We start from the raw sequence: 26535 nt of genomic DNA, 5'->3' as shown, positions 1-26535 counted from the left end.
TTCTAGATTCAGGGAGGTTAAAGAGAGATGACAGCCAAGTGATCCTCAATTAGATCCTGGAGTTTTAAAAGTCTTATGTGACATTTTGGAGACAATTTGAAGTTTGAATATGTCCCAAATATTAGCTATTGTAACAATGTTAAGTTCCTTGACTTTGGTAATGGTGTTATGGTTATGTAGGAGAATGGCTTCGTTCTCAGGAAGTAAATGCTGAAATGCTGGAAAATTTAGGGGTGAATTTCACTATGCAACTTGCAAATGATTCAGATATAGAGGTAGTAACTCCACAAATTATTTGGAATGCCTCTGTACTGGAAAATTTGTCTCTGCTCCCCATTTATTTATGCATTTAGTATTCAATCATTTATTTATATCAATGTTTTTGAATATATGAATAACACTGTTCAAGAAACTTTTGATTTGCATTTTGAGGATTTCCTAAACCAACACTTTACTTCACAGCTCAAATGGCAGGATAGCTCTGGGAGTTTTTTCCCCACGGAGCTTCAACCGTAACAACTGTGTCACCGACCATGAAGCAGAGTCCCCGAGGGGAAGGGTGCCAAGGCGGTGGAGTTGGGGACAGAGTTGTTCCGTGGGCAGGGCTGAGATGATCCGTAGAGACCCCAGAGCCCGCGTTCACTCTGCACCTACACCCGGCTTCGCAGAGATCACTTGGCCAACGTGCTTCGAAAACTAAAAGAGGTCTTGGGGTGGGCCGTCCCCTCCAGTCATCAGAAGGTTTTTGGCGAACTCCTTTGCGCATCCCACTCCTGCAACAAGAATGACTGGTCGCCATGGCCGCCGCCTCCAGCCTCGGGGAGGGCGCGAAGATGCAAGGCTCTGGGCGGTCGGAGCTGTGCCGGACCAACGACGGGACGGAGGACGGGCCGCAGTCCACGCCTGCCAGCCCCGAAAGCGGATCCGCCGCCCGAGCCACAGCTGAGAGCAGCCGCGCCACAGCCGCCGCCAGGGAAGGAGCAGAGCCTGCGGAGTGGGCGGGGGGCGTGGCCGTGGGCGTGGCCTTTGCGCGGCCGCGCGCGCGGAGTTTCGGGAGCGCGGCGCGCTGGCTGCGGCCGAGACGGAGGCGGTTACTGCACCGGGTACTGGGGTCGCTGCCTGAGGCGCAGGCGCCGTGGACTTCACCCCCGCCGGGCCTCTGCTCGCTGTGGGCTCGTCATGGCTACCGCGCAGAGGCCTTTCCACCTGGTGGTGTTCGGCGCCTCTGGCTTTACGGGCCAGTTTGTGACCGAGGAGGTGGCCCGGGAGCAGGTGGACCCGGAGGGGAACAGCCGCCTGCCCTGGGCCGTGGCGGGCCGTTCCCGGGAGAAGCTGCAGGGAGTGCTGGAGAGGGCTGCCCTGAAGCTGGGTAAAGGGGGCGGGGGGGACTGCGCGCCAGGACCCGGGCTCGGCCCCGGTGCTCCGGCCCCTACTCCTGGCTGCGGGGTTCAGGACGCACGAGAGGAGCGTTCCTCCCTGCGTGCCCCCCAGCGTTCCCCATGTCTTGCTTGAGGACAGGAGGCGCAGAGCAGTGCTTCAAATAGTGTCATGGATTTGTTCTCCCTAAATGAAAAATAATAATACTTTCTTTCTCCTCTTTTGAATGTCTCCTTTAGTTTGGGGAGACCCCCCTGACGAAATAGTCAAGACCTTTAGTTGTGCCTTTATCTGCTCCGTCCCCCTCTGTATCAGGGGTACTTTGTGGGGCTGCAGATTTCTCGATATTTGGTCCGATACAAAAGTAGAGCATTGGTTTCCTCGAGATTGTACTCTCCCCTCGCCTTGTGTTTTGGAGGTGGGAGAGAAAGCTTAAGAGTTTTACTGGTAACGTGGTGGTGCCTTTTAGTTTTCGATTTGTTTTTTGCTTGTTAGAATTATTCTTCTGTTCAGTCTCCCATCTCACTTGCTCATAATTCCACCCAGAACCCGGTTTACGGTGGGAATTATAGCGTCTGTTTTGTTTGCGGTGATGTACAGAAGATACCATGTAGCCTGGCCTGGCGTACAACTCTTCCTGCTGCCCCTACCAAGTACAGGATCTTGATTGAAGAGCTTTTTGGTCTTTCTTTACTTTCCCAAAATAAATAATTTTACGATTAAAATACATTCTTCCATTTCTTTTTCCTGCTCAATAAGACTACAAGTATGGCCTAGTTGCCTACCATTTGTAGTGCCCACAGGTTAAGTTATTGTGGGGAATACATCTTGACCTATCAAAACCTGCAGTGTTCTATTGATTCAGTTAATTCCAATTATCATGTTTCCCTGAAAATAAGACCGGGTCTTATATTAATTTTTGCTCCAAAAGACTCATTAAGGCTTATGTGCAGGGGATGTCATCCTGAAAACTCATGCTAGGGCTTATTTTCCAGTTAGGTCTTATTTTGGGGGAAACACAGTATTTCCTTATTATGAGCCTGAGTGTTCTTACCTAGACTGTGTTTTTCACCTGAGTCCTCTTTTGTTCTCATTATGTTGATATTAAGGATTCCCCTCTATCCCAATAATTCTATCATGTAATTGTTTAGCAGTTGATAAGAAACTATTTTTATAATATAATTCTTGTCAAAGAGGAAGTCAGAACAATCATCTGCTTAGTATCAAAGTGATTGTAATATTGTCATTTTACACAGGATTGTTATTTACACATTGCTTATTGTCAGATTTTTTTTAAAGGTTATTAGTGTTATTCGTCACCCTTAGTATTAACTCCATTTTTCTCCTAGCCTTTTTTTTTTTTATTACTTGGTTAAAAACAGTTATTTTTTGGATAAAAGTTAGCTTTCAGTGTATTTAGTAAATTTGCCGTCACTGATTACTATAAAAAAATCTGGAAGATCTAATACCGTATCAGATTTCACTTAAAACAATATATTTCTTATTTCAGGAAGACCTACACTATCATCTGAAGTTGGAATAATAATTTGTGATATCGCTAATCCAGCCTCACTTGATGAAATGGCTAAACAGGCAACACTTGTCCTCAATTGTGTAGGACCCGTAAGTAATCAGCCCTTCTTTGTATCAGAACAAACAAACTATTCATTTCTTGTGAAATCTGGTATTTTATATTCCAGAGGGAAACATAAGGGCAGGAGACAGAAGAGTTGGTTCATGGCCTTAACCCCACATGGGGAGTTTTCACTTCTTGTGATTAGCAAATGAATATGAACAAAATCTCCTGAGAGAGAGAGCCCAAGACAGGCTCTCTGTAACACCTACTCAAGGAATGTGTGCTGGTTTGTTTGTTTTATTTATTGTTTATAGCTGTAATTGCCAGGCTTTTTTTTTTTTTAATTGTATGCCCCTTAGGTGAAAAATGTTTGAGCATGTACCCCTAGTATACTTTTTATTTATTTATAAATTAGATTTCTGTATTGTACAAATATATTTTAAAAACATGTACAAAAGTAGAGATTTTAAAATGATGCATTCATTTATTCAGTATTTATTGAATATTTGTTTTATGTAAACTGCATTAGTCTAGGCACCTGGGACATAATGGTGAACAAAACAAAGTCCCACATGGTGCTTACAGTCTAGTGGGAGAGTCAGAAAAGCAAGGTTATAATAATAGGTAATGATAAATGCTTAGAAGAAAAATAAAGCAGAGTAAGAAAATAAAAGAGATGGACACATCCGTCTCTATTAGATGAATGGTCAGGGAAGGTCTCTGAGGAATTGACATGTGCCTGGAGACCTGAATGAATCGAGGAAGTAAACCATGTGAGTATTTGAGCAGAAGGGCATTCCAGGGAAGAGAGCAAATACAAAGGTCCTGGGACAAGCATTTGCTTGGCAAGACTGAGGAACGTGAGAGAGGCGAGTGTGTCTGGTTGGGTCAGGAGCTGGGCAGAGAGGTGGGAAGTTAGAGAAGTATCCAGGGGTCATAGGGTCTGACAGGTCAAGGTCATGGTTTGGATTTTCTTCTAAATATGATAGTCATTGGATGGTTGAAAACAAAGGCATGATCAGATTTACAGTTTTGAAATTCTTTGGCTTCTGAGAGTGACCAAATGAGTGAGGGTGTGTGTCACTGTGGCCTTCTCTGTGTTGTGGGATTCTCCACGGCTGCCCTCAGAATACCGTTGGTATCCTGTATTCAACGCATGACCACTTAACATGGCCTGGGGACATAATGTAGTCCTTTTCTTTTTCTTTGTGTTTCCTACAAAAATGAGCACAAATAAAAGTGCTAATACTTACTTTTACACTCAAGGGATTGTTTTGTGTATCCCTTGAGGTAAGCACAACCACTTGGGAGACCACTCAGTTAGAACATGGAGCGTTGAGAATAGGATTGCAATTTTGACCTGTAAGCTAATAGGCTGCAATGGGGAGAAATGTCGCCTCTCAGACCAAGGATTGCTATCCTGACCCTGTCCACTTATCCCATAAAAGCACAAAGGTATTAAGTAGAAAAAAATCTAAAAACAGAGCATTTTTAAAATATCAACTCCTTTTAGAAAGAAGATACATTTTCCTATCTGCCACAGTCCCCCCACTCCTGACAATGCATTCTGTCACACCTGGCCCACTTCTCCTTTGGGTAATCTGAGATTGAGACTTCTGCACTAATATCCCCAAATTACTGTGTTTCATACACTCTTAAAATCCTTCACTAGCTCTCAGTGCCCATATCACATAGTACAGTTTAAAATCCCAACTTCTTAGCATGTCACACCACATCACATGCTCCAGCAGTCCTAAATTCCATGTAATTCCTGTAAGGACATGCTGCTTCTTCACACCCATGTTTTTTGGCTTCCGCTGTCTGTAACATCCTCCCCCCACTTACCTAACTCCCAACTCCTCCACTCTGATTCCAAGCCTCGGGTTCATTTCTCACACTTACAGCCTTTCAGTTTTCGTTTTATCTACAAGTTGAGTATTGGTGAGCTGCAGTAAAGCAACACAGTAATTGGGGGATATTAGTGCAGAAGTCTCAACCTCAGATTACCCAAAGGAGAAGTGGGCCAGGGGTGACAGAATGCATTGTAAGGAGTGGGGGGACTGTGGCAGAAAGGAAAATGCCTCCTCTTTCTAAAAGGAGCTGTTATTTTAAAAAGTCATCAGCATACATGAAGTCGTTAGCATACTTGAACTTGCAGTTCAAGTCGGGAATAGATGAGAGTTTCCCAGGAGAATGTCTAAGGAGGTGATTCTTCACCTCTACTGGGAGGCTGATTTAAAATGCAGATTACTGAAGTCTACCCCAGAAAAACTGATTCGGGAGGCTGTCTGGGGTGGAACTGAGTCAGCAGCATGTTTAACAAGTGGCCCAGCTGATTCTAACGCAAGTGGACTACTGGCCACTTGAAAAACTTTGAGGTAAAATAACCAAGAGAAACGCCAAAGACATCTCTCAAAGAATTTCAAAGTGTATATGTGTAAACTTTAAAAGTTCCCCAAGATGATCCATTGGGTGCAGAAAGAAAATAGAGCTTTGACTTCTATTCATTTTCATCTCAACCTTATTTCTATTTTATGTATGTTTAAAACATATATTAGTATTGGAGTAGTCCATGTGAGTGATTTGTAAATAAATTCATGTAGCTAGTAGATGATGGGTTTAGGGTGTGAGTTGGATCTTGCCTTGAAAGCCCTTGTTTGTGTGATTACACTATGTTACTTCAGCAGTTAAGTGCTCCAGTAATTTTAAGTGGTTGGTCAGTGGCAAGGGAGGAACTGGAACTTAATACTTTCCCAGTCCTGTAATTCCAGTGTCATTTGCTAATCTTAAGGAGGAAGGAGGCTGTGGAGATGAGGCTATGGAGTTAGATAAAAAGGACAGCCGATTTGTCCTACTTGACAAATTCTTGCATCGCCCTGTCTTTTAAGTGTCCCTTTCCCTCCTTCTTGAAGGCTGAAAGAAAAGACAGTCTCTATTCTCCATTTTCTTGCTGCTAGGAATGAGAAAAACAGAAGAGTTTGTGCTTCTCCTCACCCTACCCTCATGAAAGAAAACATTTGTCATACTTTCTTTGAAATGGGACTAATTCCCATGAGTCCCATTTTGAGCAACAAATAATTTGGGCTATCCAAAATCATGTAGGCTCAGAATATCTTCTCTGTCTAATTTTAAACTTACTGCCTCTATACCTTTTCTTCCTGTTTTTATTTTGGCTAATAGTACCATAGCTGTTGGCTCCCATGTTCAGCTAACCAGGAAGTCCAGTCATTGCTGCCTTTTTACTATAATATATCTCATTCTTAGTGCATCCTTTCCCTTTCTTAGTTTTGTCCTTCATCATTTCCTACCTGCCACAAGATTTGTCTTCCATACCACAGGCAGAGTGATAATGTCTTTACTACAAGTCTTACACCATCGTCCTGTTTAAAATCCTCCAAGAGAGCCTAGTAATGCAGAAAAGATCAAGTTCAGTGCTGACAGTATGGTACTCAGGGTCCTCCCTGATTGGCCCAAGTGTTTCTTTTTATCGCTTACCACTCTGTGCTTCAGGTAAAGGTGTGCTGCTCACACCTTTACATATACTTTGTCCCTCATCTGGATTTTTTTTTTTTCCTGACAAATCCTTACTCTTAAGAGTTCAACTCAAATGAATCACTTCTATAAAACTTCCCATTTTGTCTTCAGTTTGAGGTAAACACACATTCCTCTGTAATTCCATCCTGTAAGAGTTGGTATATTACAGTTATTTTCTCAATTTTAGGCTACTTTATTAATATTTGATTTGTTAATAACCAAAACTTGATTTCCAAAACAGAATGGTATTTTACTCATGTAAGCTTGCTAAATAAGGGTAAACTATTGGTTTTCTTTATTCCCCCAGTATCGATTTTATGGAGAACCTGTAGTAAAAGCATGTGTTGAAAATGGCACTAGCTGTATTGACATCTCTGGAGAACCTCAGGTATGTAAAATGAAAAAGAGAGAACAGAAAATTAACAGCACAATTTTCTGTTGAAGCTGAAAATATTTAGTACAAGTTTGCAGACACATTTTAGAAGGTGATGACTTCTCCCTCATGTTTAGAGATGATATTCCATTGATAGCTTGAAAGAGAGTGTAATGGTAAAGTCTTAGCTTCAGTTTTCTTGAATTTTTTCCTTCAAGTCCTTTGTATATAGGATATGCTGATTTTTACAGCTACGGCACGCTGTAAACTGAATTAATTAAAATAGTGTGGTCTGAGTAATTCTCAGAATCTCATTTTTGTAACGTTCATTATGAATTCCATTTTTAAAATCGGACACCTTTACATTACAGAAAAATAAATGTAAAATCCCTTCAACCTAAAAATGTTAAATGTTGACATTTATTGAATGCTTACCACATGCCTGACAGTGTGCCATGTAAATATTTTGTGTAACTTTTTCAACATTCCTATAAAATAGGTATCGTTTTTTTCCCCTATTTTATAGGACTTGAATTGAGGTTTTCCTGACTGCAGGAAGTGGTGTATTAATAGCACTAAGTTACACTACCTCCTTTAAAACTGTAATCTCATATGTCTCCATGGCCTCTGCTGCTTGCCATCATCAGTCTGGCAATATAGTATGTACTTAGAATTTATTAATTGGTAATGTGTATTGGAAAATACTAGGAAAGTGTAAATTACCAAAATTAGTTCAAGAAGAGGTAGGTAACATGAATGAAATTAAAACCAGTTCCTATCTTATTTAAAATATTTCAGAGCAGAGAAAATGGTGAAAAACTTGTAAGTTATCTTATAAACTACTGTAAAAGTGATATCAAAACCTAATAAAGATCCAGAATATGTATAAGTCAATATATAAGTCAATAATACAAATTCAAATAACCCAATTAAAAAATGGGCAAAGGGATGAGAAGAGACAAATCTCCTGTGAAGAAGTCCAATAATGTATGTAGCTATTCTGCCCTCAAGGATTGGGAACATAACTCCCCACTCCTTATGTGTGGGCTCCACATGGTCACTGCCTTCCGAAGAGTACAGTACAGGAAGGAGAGGGAAAAAGAATAACTTTACAGTGGAGAAATTTGACAAACGCTTCCTCAGCCGGATATTCAAGGTCAACATCAACAGTGATAGATCATGTTGATAGCATGTACTCTTGATATGATGTCATAAATTGGCACTTTATAGGCCTGTGGTCTTCCTCCCCCAATCCTATAACCCCAGTCTTGTCATGAGAAAAACAGGAGGTAAATTCCAATAGAGGGGCCTTCTACAAAATACCTGACCAGTACTCCTCAAAACTGTCAAGGTCATCAAAAAAAAGGAGAGTCTGAGAAACTGTCACAGTTAAAAGGAGCCTAAGGACACATGACAACTAAATGTAATATGTTATCCTGGATGGGGTCCTGGAACAGAAAAGGGACATTAGGTAAAAGCTAAGGAAATCTGAATAAAGTGTGGACTTCAGTTAATGATAATGTATCAATATTGTTTTATTAATTATAACACATTAATGTAAAAGATGTGATAATAAGGGAAACTGGGTGGGGTATACTTGAGAACTCTACTGAATTTTCTGTAAATCTAAAACTATTCTAAAGAAGTTAAGTAATTTTTAAAAACAAATGAAGGGTTTGAATAGACATCATTCCCCTCTCGTATCCCTTCGTTTCCTATGACTCCTAATTTTCTATTTATATAAATGCATAGATATATGTCTAATGATGTTCGTCCGGATTAATGTGATTGGGGGTAACTTTTTTTGCTTTCTTTGTATTTTTCTGTATTAATAGGTAATAGAGAAAAGTGGTATTACTTTTGCCTTTAAGTCATTCTAAAGCATTAATAGTATCATTAAGTCAGATCAGCATGCCTCCTACACCACTTGGCACAGGTGGGAAATGTTTGCTGAATAAGTGAAAAACATTCTGGCAGTTAATGTTTTGCTGCAGAGCCGTATTGATTAGCATTTTCAAAGTTTCATTGCTTTGTCTTTAAAGGTAAATTATTTAATATCGGTTATGATATTTCTATATAGTTCTGATTCAGATCTTTTTCCTGAATTTTGTAGTTTCTGGAACTAATGTATTGGAAGTATCATGAGAAAGCCGCAGCAAAAGGGGTTTATATCATTGGAAGTAGTGGCTTTGACTCCATTCCTGCAGATCTGGGAGTAATATACACCAGAAATAAAATGAAAGGTAATTATTGTTCAATAAGCAATGATTGAATTTAGCAGTTAGAAAGCCTTCATGTTTGTAATTGTAATGAATTAAAATCTGTGAAGGTAATGTTAAAACATGTGCTTTGCTTTTAATATAGCTACACTTGTTATAAAATGCTATTGACACTACTAAAATGCTATTGAGATACGGATAGTACAGTAAGTTCTAAAGAATTATTTATTGTCTCAATTCAGTTATGGTTTATTAGGAAGTTACATAATCACATCAGAATATCAAAGGCAAAAAGCTATATGCCTGTCTCAGTAAATTATTTGAAAATTCATGTCATTTACTGGTTTCAGATTTTTAGAAATTGAGGAATAGAATACTTTCTAAACATAATAAATGACGGAAAGCATAGCCAACATCATACTTAATGATGAAACTGGAACTGTTCCCGATAAAAAAAACCATGAACATCTTTAAAATATTTAGTCTTTTAATCCATAGATGTGGTTTGTCTCCATTTATTTTTTTAAAATTCTTATAAGTTTGTAAAGTATAGATGTTTTCTTCATGATAGTCCTACATATTTCTTAGTGAGATTATTCCTAACTACAGAGGGTGCCAAAAAAAATGTATACGTATTTTAAGAAAGGAAAAGAACTGCATTAAAATTGTAATACTCAATATATACCAATAACAAAAGACGAATACAAGTCATGTTATACATTTTTTTGGCACCCCCAGTACTCAATAGTTTTTTTATTTTTAATGTATTTTTTTTCTTTTTTGGGAGAAATATTACTTTAAAATTTGTTTAAAAATTTTTTTCAGATACTGAAACTTAGGAGTGAGCATTTAACAATTATCCTAGCTGATTTTTGATGCAAGTGGTCCATATTTTACTACACACTACTTTAGTAGTCCATGTTCTTTCTGTGGAGAGGGTTAGAGCACAGAGCCATGTATCCAGGCCACATTCTCTTAACAACCTCTGAATTATCTCCAGTGAGATACACTTGAATGATCTATTTGTGGTTTTTGTCAGTGGTCAGACTGGCAACATTTGTGTGGCTATAGTTCTCTTAGGCTGTAGCATCATTGTTGGTGACATAATTACTCATTGTTTTGCTTGGTGTCAACTTTCTGAGCAGCCATGTTTTAATTTTCTTTTGGAATTAAAACTAGGAATACTGTCTCTTATGAAAGTGATATATTTCATTCATCACATTTTGAGAATTAGCCAGCCCATTATGTTTTTCTTTTGTTTTACTGCTCTGGAAAAACTCAAAGGTTAATTAAAAGTAACCTCTAAGCCTATTATATTTATTAGTCCTCGTGGTTAATATACTTGATTTCTCCCCCTTTTTTTGGCTTTGGTTTTTAATTTTATACTTATTATATTTTTATTTCAATTTAACAGCCTTATTTTAAGTATTTTACAAGCCATCACAAAGGCCATTTTGATAGGATTTCTGTACATTGGTTGTAAGTCATTATTAATAAGTCTTCTTGAAAGCTGCGGTATTGGAAAACAGAATAATTCCCATAGATGTAACTATTTTTTTTAAATAAATTTTATTGGGGAATAGTGTGCTTCTCCAGGGCCCATCAACTCAAAGTAGTTGTCCTTCAATCTAGTTGTGGACGACGCAGCTCAGCTCCAAGTCTAGTCGCAGTTTTCAAGCTTCAGTTGCAGGGGGCACAGCCCACCATCCCATGCAGGAATTGAACCGGCAACCTTGTTCTTGAGAGCTCGCGCTCTAACCAACTGAGCCATCCAGCCGCCCCTCCGGAAGCTCAGGGGCAGCTTGTTGTCTTCAATCTAGTTGTGGAGGGTGCAGCTCACTGGCCCATGTGGGAATCGAACTGGCAAACCTGTTGTTCAGAGCTCGTACTCTTATCAACTGAACCATCTGGCCGCCCCCCATTGATGTAATTTTGAGAACTGTGTCCTGCTGGCCTTCCAGAATGAGTGAGCTAAATTGTTGCCTTATTGGAAGAGATTTTTAGCGTTGTCAGTTTGAATACTAGAAAAGATTTAGTGTCAGTACTAGCAGTTAGAGTTTATGCTAAACTACTCTTTCTGACAATTTGCCTGGATTCTGCTGCTCTATAAATCTGCTTACAATAATATAACAAAACTGTTATCAATACAGATCTTCTGACTGTATCAGCTGTAGGCTTAATAAAAGCAGACCCTAAATTGATAGGAATAGTTTATTATTACTTGTCCTGGATAAATAGATTTTATTTGATTTTACTTTTTCCTACTCTTTTAGGTACTTTGACTGCCGTGGAAAGTTACCTAACTGTACATTCAGGATCTGAGGTTGGTTTTTCTGTTTGTCAAGTGTTTTCTAAGTTGATATTAAAAACATTTTGGAAATTATACATGCCTCTTAAAAAAGATTTAGATTGATTAAAATTTATGTATTTGTAATTTTTAGTGTATGAAAGGCCCTGTGTTTAATTTTAGAAAGTAAAGATACTAGATTGCCCAGAGTTATTTTGACTTAAGAATATAATTTATTTTAAAACAACTGCACAGTTCATTGTATTAGAATGATCCTAACAGTGAAGTTTCCATCATTGTTATGTAATAAATGTTGTCAGCCAAGACAGTTATCACTTTAGTGCAAAGTAAGTGCATTTTTATTATGTGCCTAACTTGGAGTTAGGTGCCGTCATGGCTGGCCTTAGAAGAAGTGTATGATGTAAGTATACTCTTACTGCATTTATATTCTATTTGAGAACATAAGAAAGGACCATGTTTATGATAGTACTTTTATTGCTGGTAGTATCTAACCCAATTCTGTGTTTATACTTGAGGCTTCGTAAGTATTCTCTCTCTTTGTTTTTTCATTGGGGAATGTTGGGGAACAGTGTGTTTTTCCAGGGCCCATCAGCTTCAAATCAAGTCGTTTTCTTTCAATCTAGTTGTGGAGGGCGCAGCTCAGCTCCAAGTCCAGATGCCATTTTCAATCTTAGTTGCAGGGGGCGCAGCCCACCATCCCATGTGGGAATTGAACTGGCAACCTTGTTGTTGAGAGCTCACACTCTAACCAACTGAGCCATCTGGCTGTCCCCACCGGCAGATCAACGGCAGCTCATTGTCTTCAATCTAGTTGTGAAGGGAGCAGCTTACTGGCCCATGTGGGAATCAAACCGGCAACCCTGTTGTTCAGAGCTCGTGCTCTAACCGACTGAGTCATCCAGCCGCCCCAAGTATTTGTTCTCTTTAAAAAAATATTCATGGGCTGGCCTGGTGGCTCAGGTGGTTGGAGTGCCGTCCTCCTAATGCCGAGGTCGCTAGTTTGATTCCCACGTGGGTCAGTGAGCTGCGCCCTCTACAGCTAAGATTGTGGATAACAGCTCTCCCTGGAGCTGGGCTGCCATGTGCTGCCATGGGCTACCATGGGCTGCCAGCAGCGGCCGGTGGTCAGCGTGAGTGGCCAGCAGCCATCGCATCAGCTGGCAGCCGGCGAGAGCTGCCATGAGCTGCTGTGAGCGGCCAACCGGCTGCCTCAGCCAGGGAAGAGCGCAAGGCTCATAATACCAGCATGGGCCAGGGAGCTGTGTCCTACACAACTGGACTGAGAAACAATGGCTTGAACTGGAGTTGGAGGAAGGGGCGAGGTGGAAGAAGGGGAAAAATACTCATTTAAGTTCCAGGGGTATACTAAACTAATCGGAAGGAATCACTGCATAAATTATATAAGTGTCTAACCACTATGCTGTACATCTGAAACTCATATAAAATAATATTGAATGTCAACTGTAAGTGAAAAAACTAATTAAGAAAAATATTCGTTCAACAAATATTTTGTAGCAGTGCAAGTATATATAGTTGAGCAACATAAATGGATAAGATGTAAACCGTGCCCTTGAAGAAATAATTTAGGGTGGCAGGAGATAGACAGTGTTTGTTATGAAGAGGTCAGATGAAATACTGTAGGATCCTGAGGATGGAGAGTCCCTGTGGCTGGGAGGCCAGCGATCAGGAACGTTTTGGAGAGCTGGGATATGGGCTGAACTTTATAGGTTGGTGCTGTGGAGCTGTGGGTAAGGGAGAGGAAACAGTGTGATAAAGACGTCTCTATGGGATGGTGTGGAGCATGTTTAAGGAAGAGTAATGTCTCTGTTCACCTGGATTGTAGATTCTGATTAATAACACAAAGAACTGTATAAAACATGCTGAAATGTGTGGTTCCTGAGTACCCACTAGAGTGTGGATAACGGGAAGTGGTAGTGGACCTGAGGGACCTGGGAAAGCCTCATAAGGCCTTTCTAAGTTTAGCCTTTGGAAGGTCAGAGGCAGCAACCTGAACAAAGGCTTAGAAAGGCTCAGAAACAAGAATGAAAGACGTGCTTGGAACTATGGGTAGCATGTGTTAGAAACCCAACTCAACCTGGTTTCACCCAACAAAACTGAAAGGAATTCATTGATTCATATACCCAAACGTCTGCAAGTGAATAGTGTGACTGGACCCAGAGGTCAAATGGTATCAGAGCTCTTTCCTTTCTTGTCACCTTTTCTGTTTCTTGCATTTCTTCTGCATTCCTCTGTGTAGGCTCTCAACAAGGCAGGGAAGGTGCTGGCAACCCCACGTGTACGTTGTCCTTAAAGTTCCTGATTTCCCGTGAACAGCTACCAGTTTATAGATCAAATGATAGGGGATAGTAGTCAAATATTGGGTCATTTGGCCATTCTTGAGCCAATCAGTGTGACCCAGAGTAATGGAGTAATCAGATTGTCCAGGTCTGCGTCGTGGGCCTCTGGAGGGGGAATCACAGGGTCAGGCCCACCTAAACAACAGGGCACAAGTTCCACATACAAAAGAGAGTTTATACGCTGAGGACAGGCTTGGAGGTTGCAAGGAATTAGTGCAGGACCGACCACAAAAACAACCACCCAATTGCCAAGAATCACATTCTGAGGTACTGAGGGTTATGCCATCAGCATGTAAGTTATGGGTGACACAGTCCAGACCATAACTGTGTTTTTCTGGGAATTTTTCCATTTCATCCAGGTTATCTAATTTGTTGGCATACATTTGTTCATAGTATTGCATCATATTCCTTTTTATTTCTGTAAGATTGGTACTAAGGTCCCTTCTTTCATTCCTGATTTTAGTAATTTGAATTTTCTCTCTTTCTCTCTCTCTCATCTAGTTTGTCAATTTGGTTGATATCTTCAAAGAACCAATTTTTGGTTTTTTTGGTTTTTCTCTATTTTTCTATTCTCTGTTTCACTTATTTCTACTCTAGTCTTCATTGTTGCCGAATACAATTAAAATAAAAATTAGTTACATTTCTCTATACTAGCTACAGTTAGAAAAATGAATTTTTAAAAAACACCATTTAGAATGGCATTTAAAAATTAAGCGCCTAAGAATAAGTAATAGAACATATGCAAGATTTCTATGAAGAAAATTATAAAACGTTATTAAGAGACCTTAAAGAAATCAAAGAAATGGAGGAATTCACCACATTCATGGATTGGAAGACAATTTTGTTAAGATGTCAGTTTTCATTAAATTGACTTATAATCCCACATAATTCCAATCAAAATCTCAAGCAGGTTTTTGTTTGTTGATTTGTTTTCTTTTGGTGTGCAGCTTGACAAGTGAATTCTAAAACATATATGGAAATGCAGAGGGCTGAGAATAGCCAAGTCATTCTTGAAGGAGAATGAGAGAGAAAGACGCTCTCGGATATCAAGATTGGTTATTGAGTCAGTGTATTACATGGGCAGAGGGATATCAGGAGGCTAGTGGAACGAGAAAAAGCTCAGAGTAGTTTGTGCATATATAGACACTAGATTTATGGTACAGGGGCTTTTCAGGAGATGATGCTGGGACAATTGGATATCTATATGGAAAAACATGAAATTGGACTCATACTTTGCACTGTGTATAAAAACCAACTTTAGGTGGACACTAGATCCAAATGCCAAAGGCAAAACAATAAAGTTTTTAGAAGGTGACATATTTCATGGCTTCAAGTCAGTAATGATTTCTTTTTTTTCTCCAGAAATTTGTTTATTTTTATTAAAGTATAATTGATATATTAGTTTCCGGTGTACAACATAATGTATATATTGTATATATTGCAAAATGATCACCGTAATAAGTCTAGTTAACATCAGTTACTTTACATAGTTACGGTTGTTTTCTTGTGATGAGAGCTTTGAAGATCTTCAGATGTGCAGTACAGCATTAACTAGGGCAGTCGGCATGCTGCACAGGGAATGGCTTCTTAAAGGAGACCCAGACGGCATTAAATATAAAGAGGGATACATCTGTGTACATTTACTATCGAGAATGTCTGTTGATTGAAAGACACCATTAAGAAAATGGGAAGGTCTGCAGAGTAGCAGTTACTCCTAACACATGATGAATCCTAACATTACAGTTTTGAACAAAAGAAGCCGAACTTAAAGGCTTATATACTGGATGATTCCATTTCTATAAAGCTTAGAAATAGGCAAAACCACTGTACTGTTTAGGAGTGAATACTTAGGTGGTAAGATTCTAAAGAAAAGCAAGGATTTCTCTTGATTAGCATAAAGACAGGACAGAAGGAGGGCCTTCTGGGCTATGTGGATGTTTGCTTTACAATTTCATTAAATTGTACGTTTATGTTTTGTTCGCCTTCTTTATATTATATGTTTTCAATGAAACAAGGTAAAAGATTTTTTAAATGGAATGTAATTTTTCCTTTTTGATGGCTTGTTTTTATAGAAAATTTTCTCAGGTTTTTAAAAAGCTGTTTTCTCCTGTGTTTGGAAATCTTTACATTTGCAAATAGGTCATATTGGCTAGGACCAGATTTGGCATCGTTTCACAAATCAAATCCTTAAGACTTTTAGCTCTGTTTTAGTTTTAACAAAAGAGAAGAGATTAATCTGTACCAAAATAGAAATTAAGTTTGGTGTCTCTCTCTGCTGTTCAGTGTCATCAAAGCTATGACATAAAAACCTGAATCTTCTGATTTTGTTTCTCTTATTCTGCTTATCCATAATATTTTTTGCTTTATGATATTCCTCGTTCAAAGTCTTGTGAGAGACTTGGTTTGAATCTTTCTAAATGACTTTGTTCATTCAAACAGGGTAAACAACATATAAGGCAGGGCATAATATACTTATGTACAATCAAAATTATAAATGAAGTTTAAAATATTTACATAATAGAGAATTAAAAGGCCTGCCTAGTAGTCAGATAAAGAAGGGTTGGCACTAAGATAGTAACTTCTAGGATTGCATCCTCTCACCTGTGCTCTCCTTTCTGCCACTCATTTGTAATGGGAGTCAGAGGTAAGGGGTGTGGAAGGTATAATTATATTGGAAGAATGGAAGGCACTGAGAGCTCAGAGTCTCATGAAAGAGATAAAAAGTAAGTGGACTAATAAGCAAGAATGTGAGACCAACCAAGAATTCTGTATTGGGTACAGTACGAGAAAAAAATTGAGAAATTGGGGGGGAAAATTAAAATATAAATCATGTTAATGAGACTTAAAATTTTTAAAAAATTAACACACTTCTATGGAAGACATTTATATAACTTGGGGCTAGAATAAGCTATGTTGAGAGGGCAGTGGGCACTGAATACTACAGGGAAGGAACGAATGGACAGTGCGTTGTGTGTTTATGCTTGAATGTGCTCGTGAACATACCTGGAAATTTTGAGAAATCAACATAGGGATAGGGATTAGAGAAGCTGATTTTGAAGGAATGTGGTCAATTGGGTGAGTAAAAATGATGAAATTCAATGGCTTATCAAAAAGAGCAAAAGTAATGGTGGGAGGGAAGAAGAAAGGGCATTTGTTGGTATAAATAGTATGTCCAAACTGATGAATGTTATTGCTGCCTGAATGTTCGTGAAAATTCATCTCAAGATTATTAAATAAGGTCACAGTGGACTACTACTTGACCATAAGAAAAGATTAAATACTTCTAAGCAAAATGAGTCAGACAGAAAAAGTCGAGAACCATATGACTTCACTGATATGTGGGATATAAAACTGAAAGCAACAAAGGAACAAGACAAACAAAAACTCATAGACACAGACAACAGTTTAGTGGTTTCCAAAGGGTAAGGAGGCCGGCGGGGTGGGGGTGGGATAAGAGGGTAAAGGGGATCAAATATATGATGATGGAAGGAGAGCTGACTCTGGGTGGTGAACACACAATGCAACATATAGATGATGTATTACAGAAACATACACTTGAAACCTATATCATTTTACTAACCAATGTCACCCCAATATATTTAATAAACAAGATGATTTAAGGGATTATGCCTTGTTTAAATAGAGGTAAAATGATCTTTGTATCCATTACAACTTACTTGGTTTTACATTTTAGTAGTTATCCCTTAACACATGTTTCTTTAACTTTTGAATTATTTTATTAGGGGATGTGCATTCATGATGGTACCTGGAAGTCAGCAGTTTGTGGTTTTGGAGATCAGAGTAATTTGAAAAAACTACGAAATCAGTCAAATCTGAAACCTATCCCAATTGTTGGTCCAAAATTGAAAAGAAGGTATATTGACTCCAAATCTATCCTTTAGTATATCTAATCTACATATGTTGTTGCTGATCTATTAACAAAGTATGCTACTAAGAGAAGCATGCAGACTATTTTGTAGTAAGTTCAGGTTGTTTTCAAAGGTAAATAAAATATAACTTACGTTACCCCAAGCTTAGTACCTCATAGGTAATAATATATTTGGATCCTGAAAAAAATGAATTTTATGGTTTTTCACTATCAGTATCAAAATTAAACATCAATTAAATTTTATTTAGTAAAACCACCGTCTTAAAGTGTAATGATCTTATGTAGATTAATCAGTCAATATGTTAATAGCCTCGATGTGTGAGAACTCTAACCTCAGAATTTGACTATTGAATGAGTGTAAAACATAGTTAAACTACATGTAGTAAGTGCCCGGGGTGTGAAGAATACTATGTTCGTTTATCACTTGTTTGGGTGTAGGTGTAGAGAACAAAAGACAAATACTGAAATATATTTTAGTTAAGAACAGATCTTACTTCCTCAACAAAAGTTAGAATTTTTATTCGGAAATTTACCAGTTAAAGTGTGGCCACTGTAAATGGAGGGAGAAACTGCAACCTGGTTCTGTCTTGGCAGGTGGCCAGTTTCTTACTGCAGAGAACTCAGCAGTTACGCCATTCCTTTCTTGGGATCGGATGTGTCTGTTGTGAAGCGGACTCAGCGTTATTTGTATGAAAATTTAGAGCAATCACCTGTAAGTATATTATTTTTTAGTAAAGAGTGTTCTGTTTGTTACAGTTCCCCTACAGTTTAATGTAGGATTTTTGTGTTTGTAAAGCAAAAACAAAACAACAACAAAAAAAAGGTAGCAAAAAAAAAAAAGGTAGCTAAATAATGCATGTTTCAGTTTTGGGAAGTATACAGAATTAGTAGTGCAGAGCATTTTATGGGGTGGTGGTAACCTCTCCCCATAATTCAAATCTGGCCTGATGAATACCTTTGTAATATAACACAACAGCAGCAAGCTCAGTACAGAAAATCCTGGTTCATAAACACTCGACAATCCCTGTTTAGCTGCTAGAATACTCTTTCAATTGCTTGTGGAGATGTCTGGGTTCTTCTCTCTTCTCTCCTTGCTACCTCTGGACTGTCATCCTGAGGAAAGTACATCATTGCTCCACTTGCTGAGACTTGAAAAGGAAACTATCTCAAGTTAAAAGATAAGAGAGTATTTTCTCATAGCAGAGGTTGTAAGTGGAGTCTACATTCTGTGCTGTGTAATTCCTAAATCAGGTGTATTATTGGACTTTTTAATCCATGTAGGATTATGTGGACTTTTGTGTTCAAGTAGGGGAAGCTGATTACCATTTGCCACAATTTCTTTTAAAAATGTGCTCCCAATATCTGGTTTCTGAACAAGCTTTCAGAACATACTCATAAAGTGGAAACTTTTGTTTGATGCTTACGACTGCAGTATAAAGTTCTAAGTAGCTACCATTCTTGTACCGTTTGGCCTGGAAGAGTAGGGAGTAGCATTCTGACTCTGATTTTTCTCCAGGTGCAGTATGCTGCTTACGTCGCTGTGGGAGGCGTCACCTCTGTCATTAAGCTGGTGTTCGCAGGACTTTTCTTTCTATTCTTTGTGAGGTTCGGCATTGGAAGGCAGCTTCTCATCAAAGTGAGTAATGTCGTAGTGAAATTAGAGCTTTACAAGTATTTTCCGTGAGTTTTAGAAAATATCACTGAGGGTTTGTTTGTTTTTTTCCCTGTAGTTCCCATGGCTCTTCTCCTTTGGTTATTTTTCAAAACAAGGTCCAACACAAAAACAGGTAACCCTTTCTTTTGTACCTAGGTCTCTAAAATAGTATTTTTCTGTATTTGGGTTTTCCTTTTCCTGAGTGCAGGGACAATGACAGCTAAGAGTTGATGGAGCCCTTACTATGTTTCAGACACTCTTCCAGTCTTTACGTAAATAAGCTTATTCAATCTTTTCAAACACCCCTCGCAGTAGGTGTTATCTCCGTGTTACAAAGGCACTGCGAGCTTAAGAAACGTGTCCAAGATCCTATAGCAAGTAAATGGCCAGGTTGGAATGAGAACCCAGCCACCTGGCTCCAGAAATTGTATTCTCTTTACTTCACAGCGTACAAATATTTTTACTCTTTCATTTTTCCCCTCCGTTATTTCCTCCTTTTTACCTCCCCTCTGCTCCTCCACCAAGCTTCCCTTCCCCTTCCTCCTCCATAGACCCTGGATCTCCACTGCAGATTGAATCACCATCTATCTAGTATCCTCAACAATACGACTTCATTTTCAACCGCTCACTTTACATACAAATCCTGAGTCAGGCCTTGGGTTATTTATCCTTCATCTCCTTTACACCAGGCACGGCTGGGGGTGAAATTCCACCGCTGAGAGGATGGTAGCACCCCAAATTTCATGCTTCCCCTCTCAGTAGAACTTTTAGCATCATTTGGTGATCATTTTATTTTCATTAGTCATCTTTCCATCTCCTCTCAGGGGCATTTTTCAAAATCAACCCAACCCCACTCTCTTCCCTACTTGCAGTTATCACAACTCCTCCTTCGCTAATGGAATTGAGAACATGTGTTATGCGCCCCCTCAGATTCCTGTTCTCAGACCTGTCATCATTGCTCCCATCTTCACCTTCTTCTGACTCTCTCAAAGAAGTCTTCTCCTGTATAACACTAATCCCGCCACCTCTGCTCTTTAAAGCACAAGCATTTCTTGTGTTGCAGGCACAGGGCTAAGTGCTTTACATTTAGTCCTCCAAGAACCACTTAGGTAAAAGTATTATTACTATCCACATTTTAAAATTTACTTTTTAGAGAATAAGCTTATTCTTTAAATTGTAAAAAGAGAGGGTGTTGTCTCAGTTCATATAATTAGAGTCTGGTGGTTCCAAAAGTCACGCCAGCCTGAGTCTTTACCATGACTGCTACTTGTGATTAAATTCCCTCCTGACTTTGTCAGTTGATCATTCCTTTTCTCTCCTGTGAATTCTCCTGCCTCTCTACAGATTCTTTCTCCTCATCCTATACACATGCCAGTGTCCTTCCCCACCTAAAAGAGTCCTCAACCCTTCCTTCACCCTTCCTTGTCTGCTTGCTAAAGTTACCAGTGGCCTTATAACTGCTACAATTACACTGAATGCTTTGAGTATTTTCTCTTTTATCTTTGACGTTATTGTCCTTGAAACTCTCACTTCCCTTGAATTCTGAGATCATTGCCCTCCAAGTTTCTGCTCTGTTCCTTTTCTTCTTTTGCAATACCTTCACTTTTTTCCCCTCCTTGAATGTTGATTGTTCCCAGGGCTCTGTCCTTGGCCCACTTCTCACCCACCCCCGCTAAGTGGTCTCAGCAGTGCTCTTAATATTTTGCTTGTCCATTCATCTGTCCATGGACACAGGTTACTTTCATGTGTTGGCTGTTGTGAAAAATGCTGCTGTGAACATCGGTGTGCAAATATCTCTTAAGTCCCTACTTTCAGTTCTTTTAGGTATAAACCCAGAAGTGCAATTATTGGATTTCATAGTAATTCTATTTTTAATTTTTTGAGGAACCATTAAACTATTTTCCACCCTGGCTACACCGTTTTACATTTCCATCAACTGTGCAAAAGGGTTCCAGTTTCTCCAAATCCTTGCCAACATCCTTTTTTTTTTTTTTTAAGTTTTTATAAGAGCCATGCTAACAGGTGTGAGTTGGTATCTCATTCTGGTTTTGATTTGCATTTTGCTCATGACTAGTGATGTTGAACATCTTTTCATGTGCTCATTGGCCATTTGTGTAGCTTCTTTAGAGAAATGTCTATTCAAGTCCTTTTCCCATTTTTGCTATTGAGTGTTATGAGTTCTTTATATATTCTGGATATTAATCCTTTATCAGATGTGTGATATGCAGATATTTTCTCCCATTCTGTGGGTCGTCTTTTCACTCTGAGATAGTGCAGACCCTTATCTCTTGACTGAACTGTTCATAGCCTTCCTATGATTTTTTTCTAATCCGTCTTCCCATTGCTCTCCAAGAGACCTATGACACCAGTCTGGCCCTGTTACCACCTTCTTTCAAATGCTTCCCTGATTTACTGCTATGGCTGTGATTCTTACCTGAGACTTTCTATATCAGAATCACCCAGAGAGCTTTTTTCAAAGGTATCTCCTGACCGTGTATCTGGACATTCTGATTTAGTAGGTGTAGAGAGAGTGTGGCCAGAGAGAGAGAACCCAAAACTGATAACCAGGCATATTTTTTGGTTTCACCTTTAAATAACGTTTTCTTTTTTCTGATACCTGCCCTACTTTTCTGTGCAATAAACTTCTATTAGAGAGAGACAGAGACAGAGAGACAGAGACAGAGAGGCAGAGAGACAGAGACAGATACAGATATCCAGGAAAGGCAGAGACCATATTTTATTTATGTCTAAGGGCCTAACATAGTGTCTGACCCTTAGTGGATAGTTAATAAAAATTTATTGACCAGGACTAAATTCTTTGTTACCTTATTTCTATATTTAGTGATTGTGAGAGATGCTTGGATGAGTCTTCTAAAATTTAATATTTTGAATTGAATTTTTACACCTACACGTGGAGCAATTACATATCTTTTCCTTGACCCCATATTGTTATTACTTGCTGACTATTTTTGTCTTGTCACCTCAAAAAGACACCTAAAATCAGAGTATCATATTTTGTCACCCTAAAATACAGACTACCTCCAGCTTTTCCCTTGAAACACTATTTTAATGGTGCTGCCCCTCTTTAAGGCACAATGTGAAAATCCTCCTTATTTCCTCCCCGTTCCTCACCATCTCCCTCTCCCCACATCACACCAGTCATAAAACTGGTGTGTTCACAGAATTCATTTCTGCTCCATGCTTAAAGGGTAACAGGATTTTCTGGCAGATGGAAGATTGATGTTTTTATCTATTGAAAATGTCTCAGATGAAGTAGAATAGTACGTTAGATTGTGTTCAGGGAGGAAATGACATATTTCTTAAATAAATCTTTTGCTTTCTTTTTCTCAGATTGATGCGTCATCATTTACAATGACATTCTTTGGTCAAGGATACAGCCCAGAGTTTTGTCCTGTTAAGAACAAACCAAATATCAGAATTTGTACCCAAGTGAAAGGACCAGGTATTTTACATATGACTTAAGAATGCTTGGGTGTTTTACATTGTTTTAAGCTATAAAGTGGTGTGCTATTACAGTGCATTCTTTTTAAAGCTTAATTGTTGTAGAAATACATTTGCGTAAATTATTTAAGTCAAAAGGAGGACTGAGGTTATTAGTAAAATGCAGGTTTATGAGTGGCCCTCCCCATTTTTCTTTTTCAGTGTGATTCAGAAATTCTGAGTCGTGAATTTTGACATGAATAAGACAGGGAGTTGGTTGATATTTATCTGTTTTACTCTCATATTCAGGGGTCACTTTAAAGCAGTATAATTATAACATAAATCAGAGCTCTGATCCAAGGTTGCTTTGGAGTCTGCTCACCCTGACATTGTTTATAAAATGAGTGTGTACATGTGCATTTTTCTGGGAGGATAAAAGTCTTAGATAGGTGATTAGATAGAGGAACTGTCACCCAGAAAAGTTCAAAAACTTCTGTAAATTATAGAGAACTATGCAGAGACAATCCACTTGTGAATTATAGTATAAGTTTAGTCACTGTCATCCCTGATAGGTCACAGGGGGTCTGTCTTGCAGTTTTAATCGAGCGAGATGGCAAAGATATGTTTGCATTATGCCTTCTTTTCAAATTCCCACCTGGGTTATTATTTGACAGAAATATAAACACTAATGTCCCACTTGCTTACAGAGTTCTTTTAAAGTTACTTCTTAAAGTTAGACTTCTTTTAAAGTTACTCAGTTGTTTTTAAGAAGTTGAGTCTTTTTTTTAAAGTGAAATTGAGTATATTAATACAGGATCATTGGCTTTGATTATTGTAAAGAGGCAGAGCAGTGTAGTGGCTAAGAGCTTGGATTCGAGCCAGCTGCCTAGGTGTGATTCTGACGCAGCCACTGCATAACTGTGAGTTTGGACTAGTCGCTTAACCTCCCTATGCCTCAGTCTCTTCCTCTGTAAAATGGAGATACAAATCGTGTTAACCTCATATAATTGTTAGAAGTATTAAATGAGTTTAGTAAGTTCAAAGTGCTCAATACAATTACTGACACTTCATCAATACCACGTAAATGTTGACTGTTAATTTTGTTATTAAGTGAACAGATTGTTTATAAGAATATTCTGTATACCTAGCATTAGATATAAAACTTACCATTTGATTTTCGGGTGTTGTTGAATGCATACTTCATGAATACTTCCTTATTCTTTGATCAACTGTTTTCTGCAGAGCCTGGCTACGTAGCTACCCCCATAGCCATGGTCCAGGCAGCCATGACTCTTCTGAATGATGCTTCTGATCTTCCTAAGGCGTAAGTCTGATTTTCTTGTAATTTGAAGATCTCTTTTTCATCTGTGTTATGTTTAGCTTATTTTGATTGGATTTTGAGGCATTGGGTCTGCACATCAGCATTTACACTTCCTTTGATACAAAGATAGAGGTAAATTAAAATTGTGAGGACAATTCCTTATTGGCCTCTGGAAACAATGCAGAGGTAAATGAGAGGAGACAGAAAAACTTGAGAGCCCTGTAAGTTGGCTTCAGTTCCTTGTAAAAATAGTCGGAGTCCATAGTCAGCTACTCAAAAAAGGTCCCTGTTGTTAAACAGGATTAACAGGAGGCTCTGATCAGTGCTGAGTGATTCCCAGCTGGCAGTGGGAAGCCTGACACCAGCGTAATTGATTCATGGCATCCTGGCTAGATGATTATCAAGGGGACTGGCTTACTGGAGCTTTTGTCTGTTACCCTAAAAGTAGGCCAACTTCACAAATGAGCATAGGCCCTCAGGCTTAGAAATAAATAAATGTGTGTATGCACTGAAACAATATTAGGTAATAAACATAAAAATTGTATAAAGTGAAACTTAAATTTTTTCAAATTTTGTATACCCTTTGAAAATAGCAGTTTATAAATGTCAGCCATTACATTTAAAGAAACTTTTTTCCGTCCACTTTAAATCTTAATTTATGCTTTATTAATAATTGATGACTTAAATTTATTTCACTCAGGTCGTTATTTAATCCTCCTGATCTGAGGGCTCTCTATAAATAGCAGCACTGACTCGGGTTGGCGACCCTCGGCGTGCCCCTTGAACAACCATGTTGTAGTGACGGTTGCACAAGTCATTGAACCAATCTAGACAGGTTTGCAGGGGCACTAGTTTCCCCTGAATAATAGCTGCTTGCTCATTTGGCTGATTTTAGGAATGGAACCAAAACTAGTGCATGATAGAATCAAGGGATCAGGTTTTCATGAGCTCTGTAGTGATTTGATAGCTAGTCCTCCAGCAAATCACACTAGCAGAGGAAAGGGCTAGAGATCAGCTTTGCGCAGTTTTATCTTCTTATTGTCTTACAGGGGCGGGGTCTTCACACCTGGAGCAGCTTTCTCCAGAACAAAGTTGATTGACAGACTCAACCGACGTGGCATTGAGTTTAGTGTCATTAGCAGCTCTGAAGTCTAAACAGTTGAAGAATTAACTGAAGTAATGCAATACATGAACTAACAGCTTTTTTATTTGATATTTGAAATTCTTCTCTAAGCCTGACTATGTAGAAAATATGACCAAATCTTAAATATGTACACATTAAAAGCAGGAAATTATACTAGCTTGCCCTTTCAAATCTTAGCTGATTTTGTGATTTTATTGCTTGTGAGAGAGAACTAATATTTGATTGACTTTGTCATTGAAGAACTCATGGTCAGGGATCAGAGGATGGTGGGTGTCTCTATTCGGGCTGCTGACAGATTCCTTGATGAGGCACCAGGCTGGTGTTCATATCAGGTCATAACCGCTGTTTTCCTTGTTCTGCTGTTAAATGGGATCTTTCCAATGAGTTTCTCTACATATGTGTGGGCATTCACCAAATGAAACTACAGTTTGCTATTTTAGCTTCGTTTTTCACCTATCTATACTTATGTGGAACTTACCTATGTTGAATATTAAAAGATTGTCAATTGAATGGTGGTTTTGTGTTTGGACCTGCCTAGGTATTTGAATCGTGGTAGAGATGTGCTTTCTGGGTAGTGCCAGTAATTGGGCTTGCCGCTTACTTTCCCTGGTTCTGTATCCATTATTAGTTTTAAGGAGACAGCTGGTAAGCTTCTATTTGTTTTCACTGCCGAAGCAGAATTTTTTTCTAATTTATTTTTTTTATTTTAACTAGGTTTGCCACTAAAGCCCCCAAATAAGGCAAAGGACTTCCTTTTGTAATAAGCGTCTAATAAACACATACATAGTGTTTGGTGCTTTTCATTGCATAGAGGACAGCCACTACCTCTACAGAATTTCTACTCTACAGTGAGAAGCACCTCAGATAGGAATAGTATTCGTGTTGGGAGACCCTCCTGCACTGCCTGTGCAGAAACGAGAGCATCCCTAACTTGTAGAGGGAGATTCTTAGCGGAAGTCCTGTTCGTCCTAACTTTGCTCCCTCTGCCCGGGCTTGCTGGGATCTTGTCTCAGCTGTGCCCTATTTGTGGGGCCTTAGAAAAGTTTTTATCACCTCCAAAATCAGGAAGATGTGCCAGAGCAACAGATCTGCTGTCTAGCTGCATAGCCCGATCACAATAGCGAGTCGATTCCCCAGCGGACCCCAGCAGTTTGCATTCGGGAGGTCTGGAGGAGGGGGCCGAGGAATGCGTACTTGAGCTCTGCATTTGGGAACTACTGGGTGAGACTGCATGTGCGCAAGCCTTCTTTGCATTGACACAGATGAACGACGACCTGTGTGACCCCGTCCTTCAGCTTGAGATACAAGTGTAGCTGATCCTAATTTCCTTTTTAACCGCCCC

General features: G+C 39.0%; 1 protein-coding gene across 1 annotated transcript; it reads left to right on the top strand.

Annotated features, from left to right (window-relative positions):
* Window positions 1-1049: 1049 nt before the first annotated feature.
* Window positions 1050-25703, top strand: SCCPDH (saccharopine dehydrogenase (putative)). The gene is made up of 12 exons (XM_033099835.1): window positions 1050-1369; window positions 2888-3000; window positions 6795-6875; window positions 8974-9103; window positions 11353-11402; window positions 17488-17618; window positions 18228-18345; window positions 19150-19269; window positions 19364-19420; window positions 22639-22750; window positions 23971-24052; window positions 25099-25703. The coding sequence occupies exons 1-12, from the start codon at window positions 1180-1182 to the stop codon at window positions 25202-25204; spliced, it is 1290 nt and encodes a 429-aa protein (XP_032955726.1). The 5' UTR covers window positions 1050-1179; the 3' UTR covers window positions 25205-25703.
* The last annotated feature ends 832 nt before the right edge of the window (window positions 25704-26535 follow it).

Source organism: Rhinolophus ferrumequinum, chromosome 27 (assembly GCF_004115265.2).
Source record: "Rhinolophus ferrumequinum isolate MPI-CBG mRhiFer1 chromosome 27, mRhiFer1_v1.p, whole genome shotgun sequence".
NCBI classification, from domain to species: domain Eukaryota; kingdom Metazoa; phylum Chordata; class Mammalia; order Chiroptera; family Rhinolophidae; genus Rhinolophus; species Rhinolophus ferrumequinum.
This window is presented reverse-complemented; position numbering and strand designations above follow the sequence as displayed.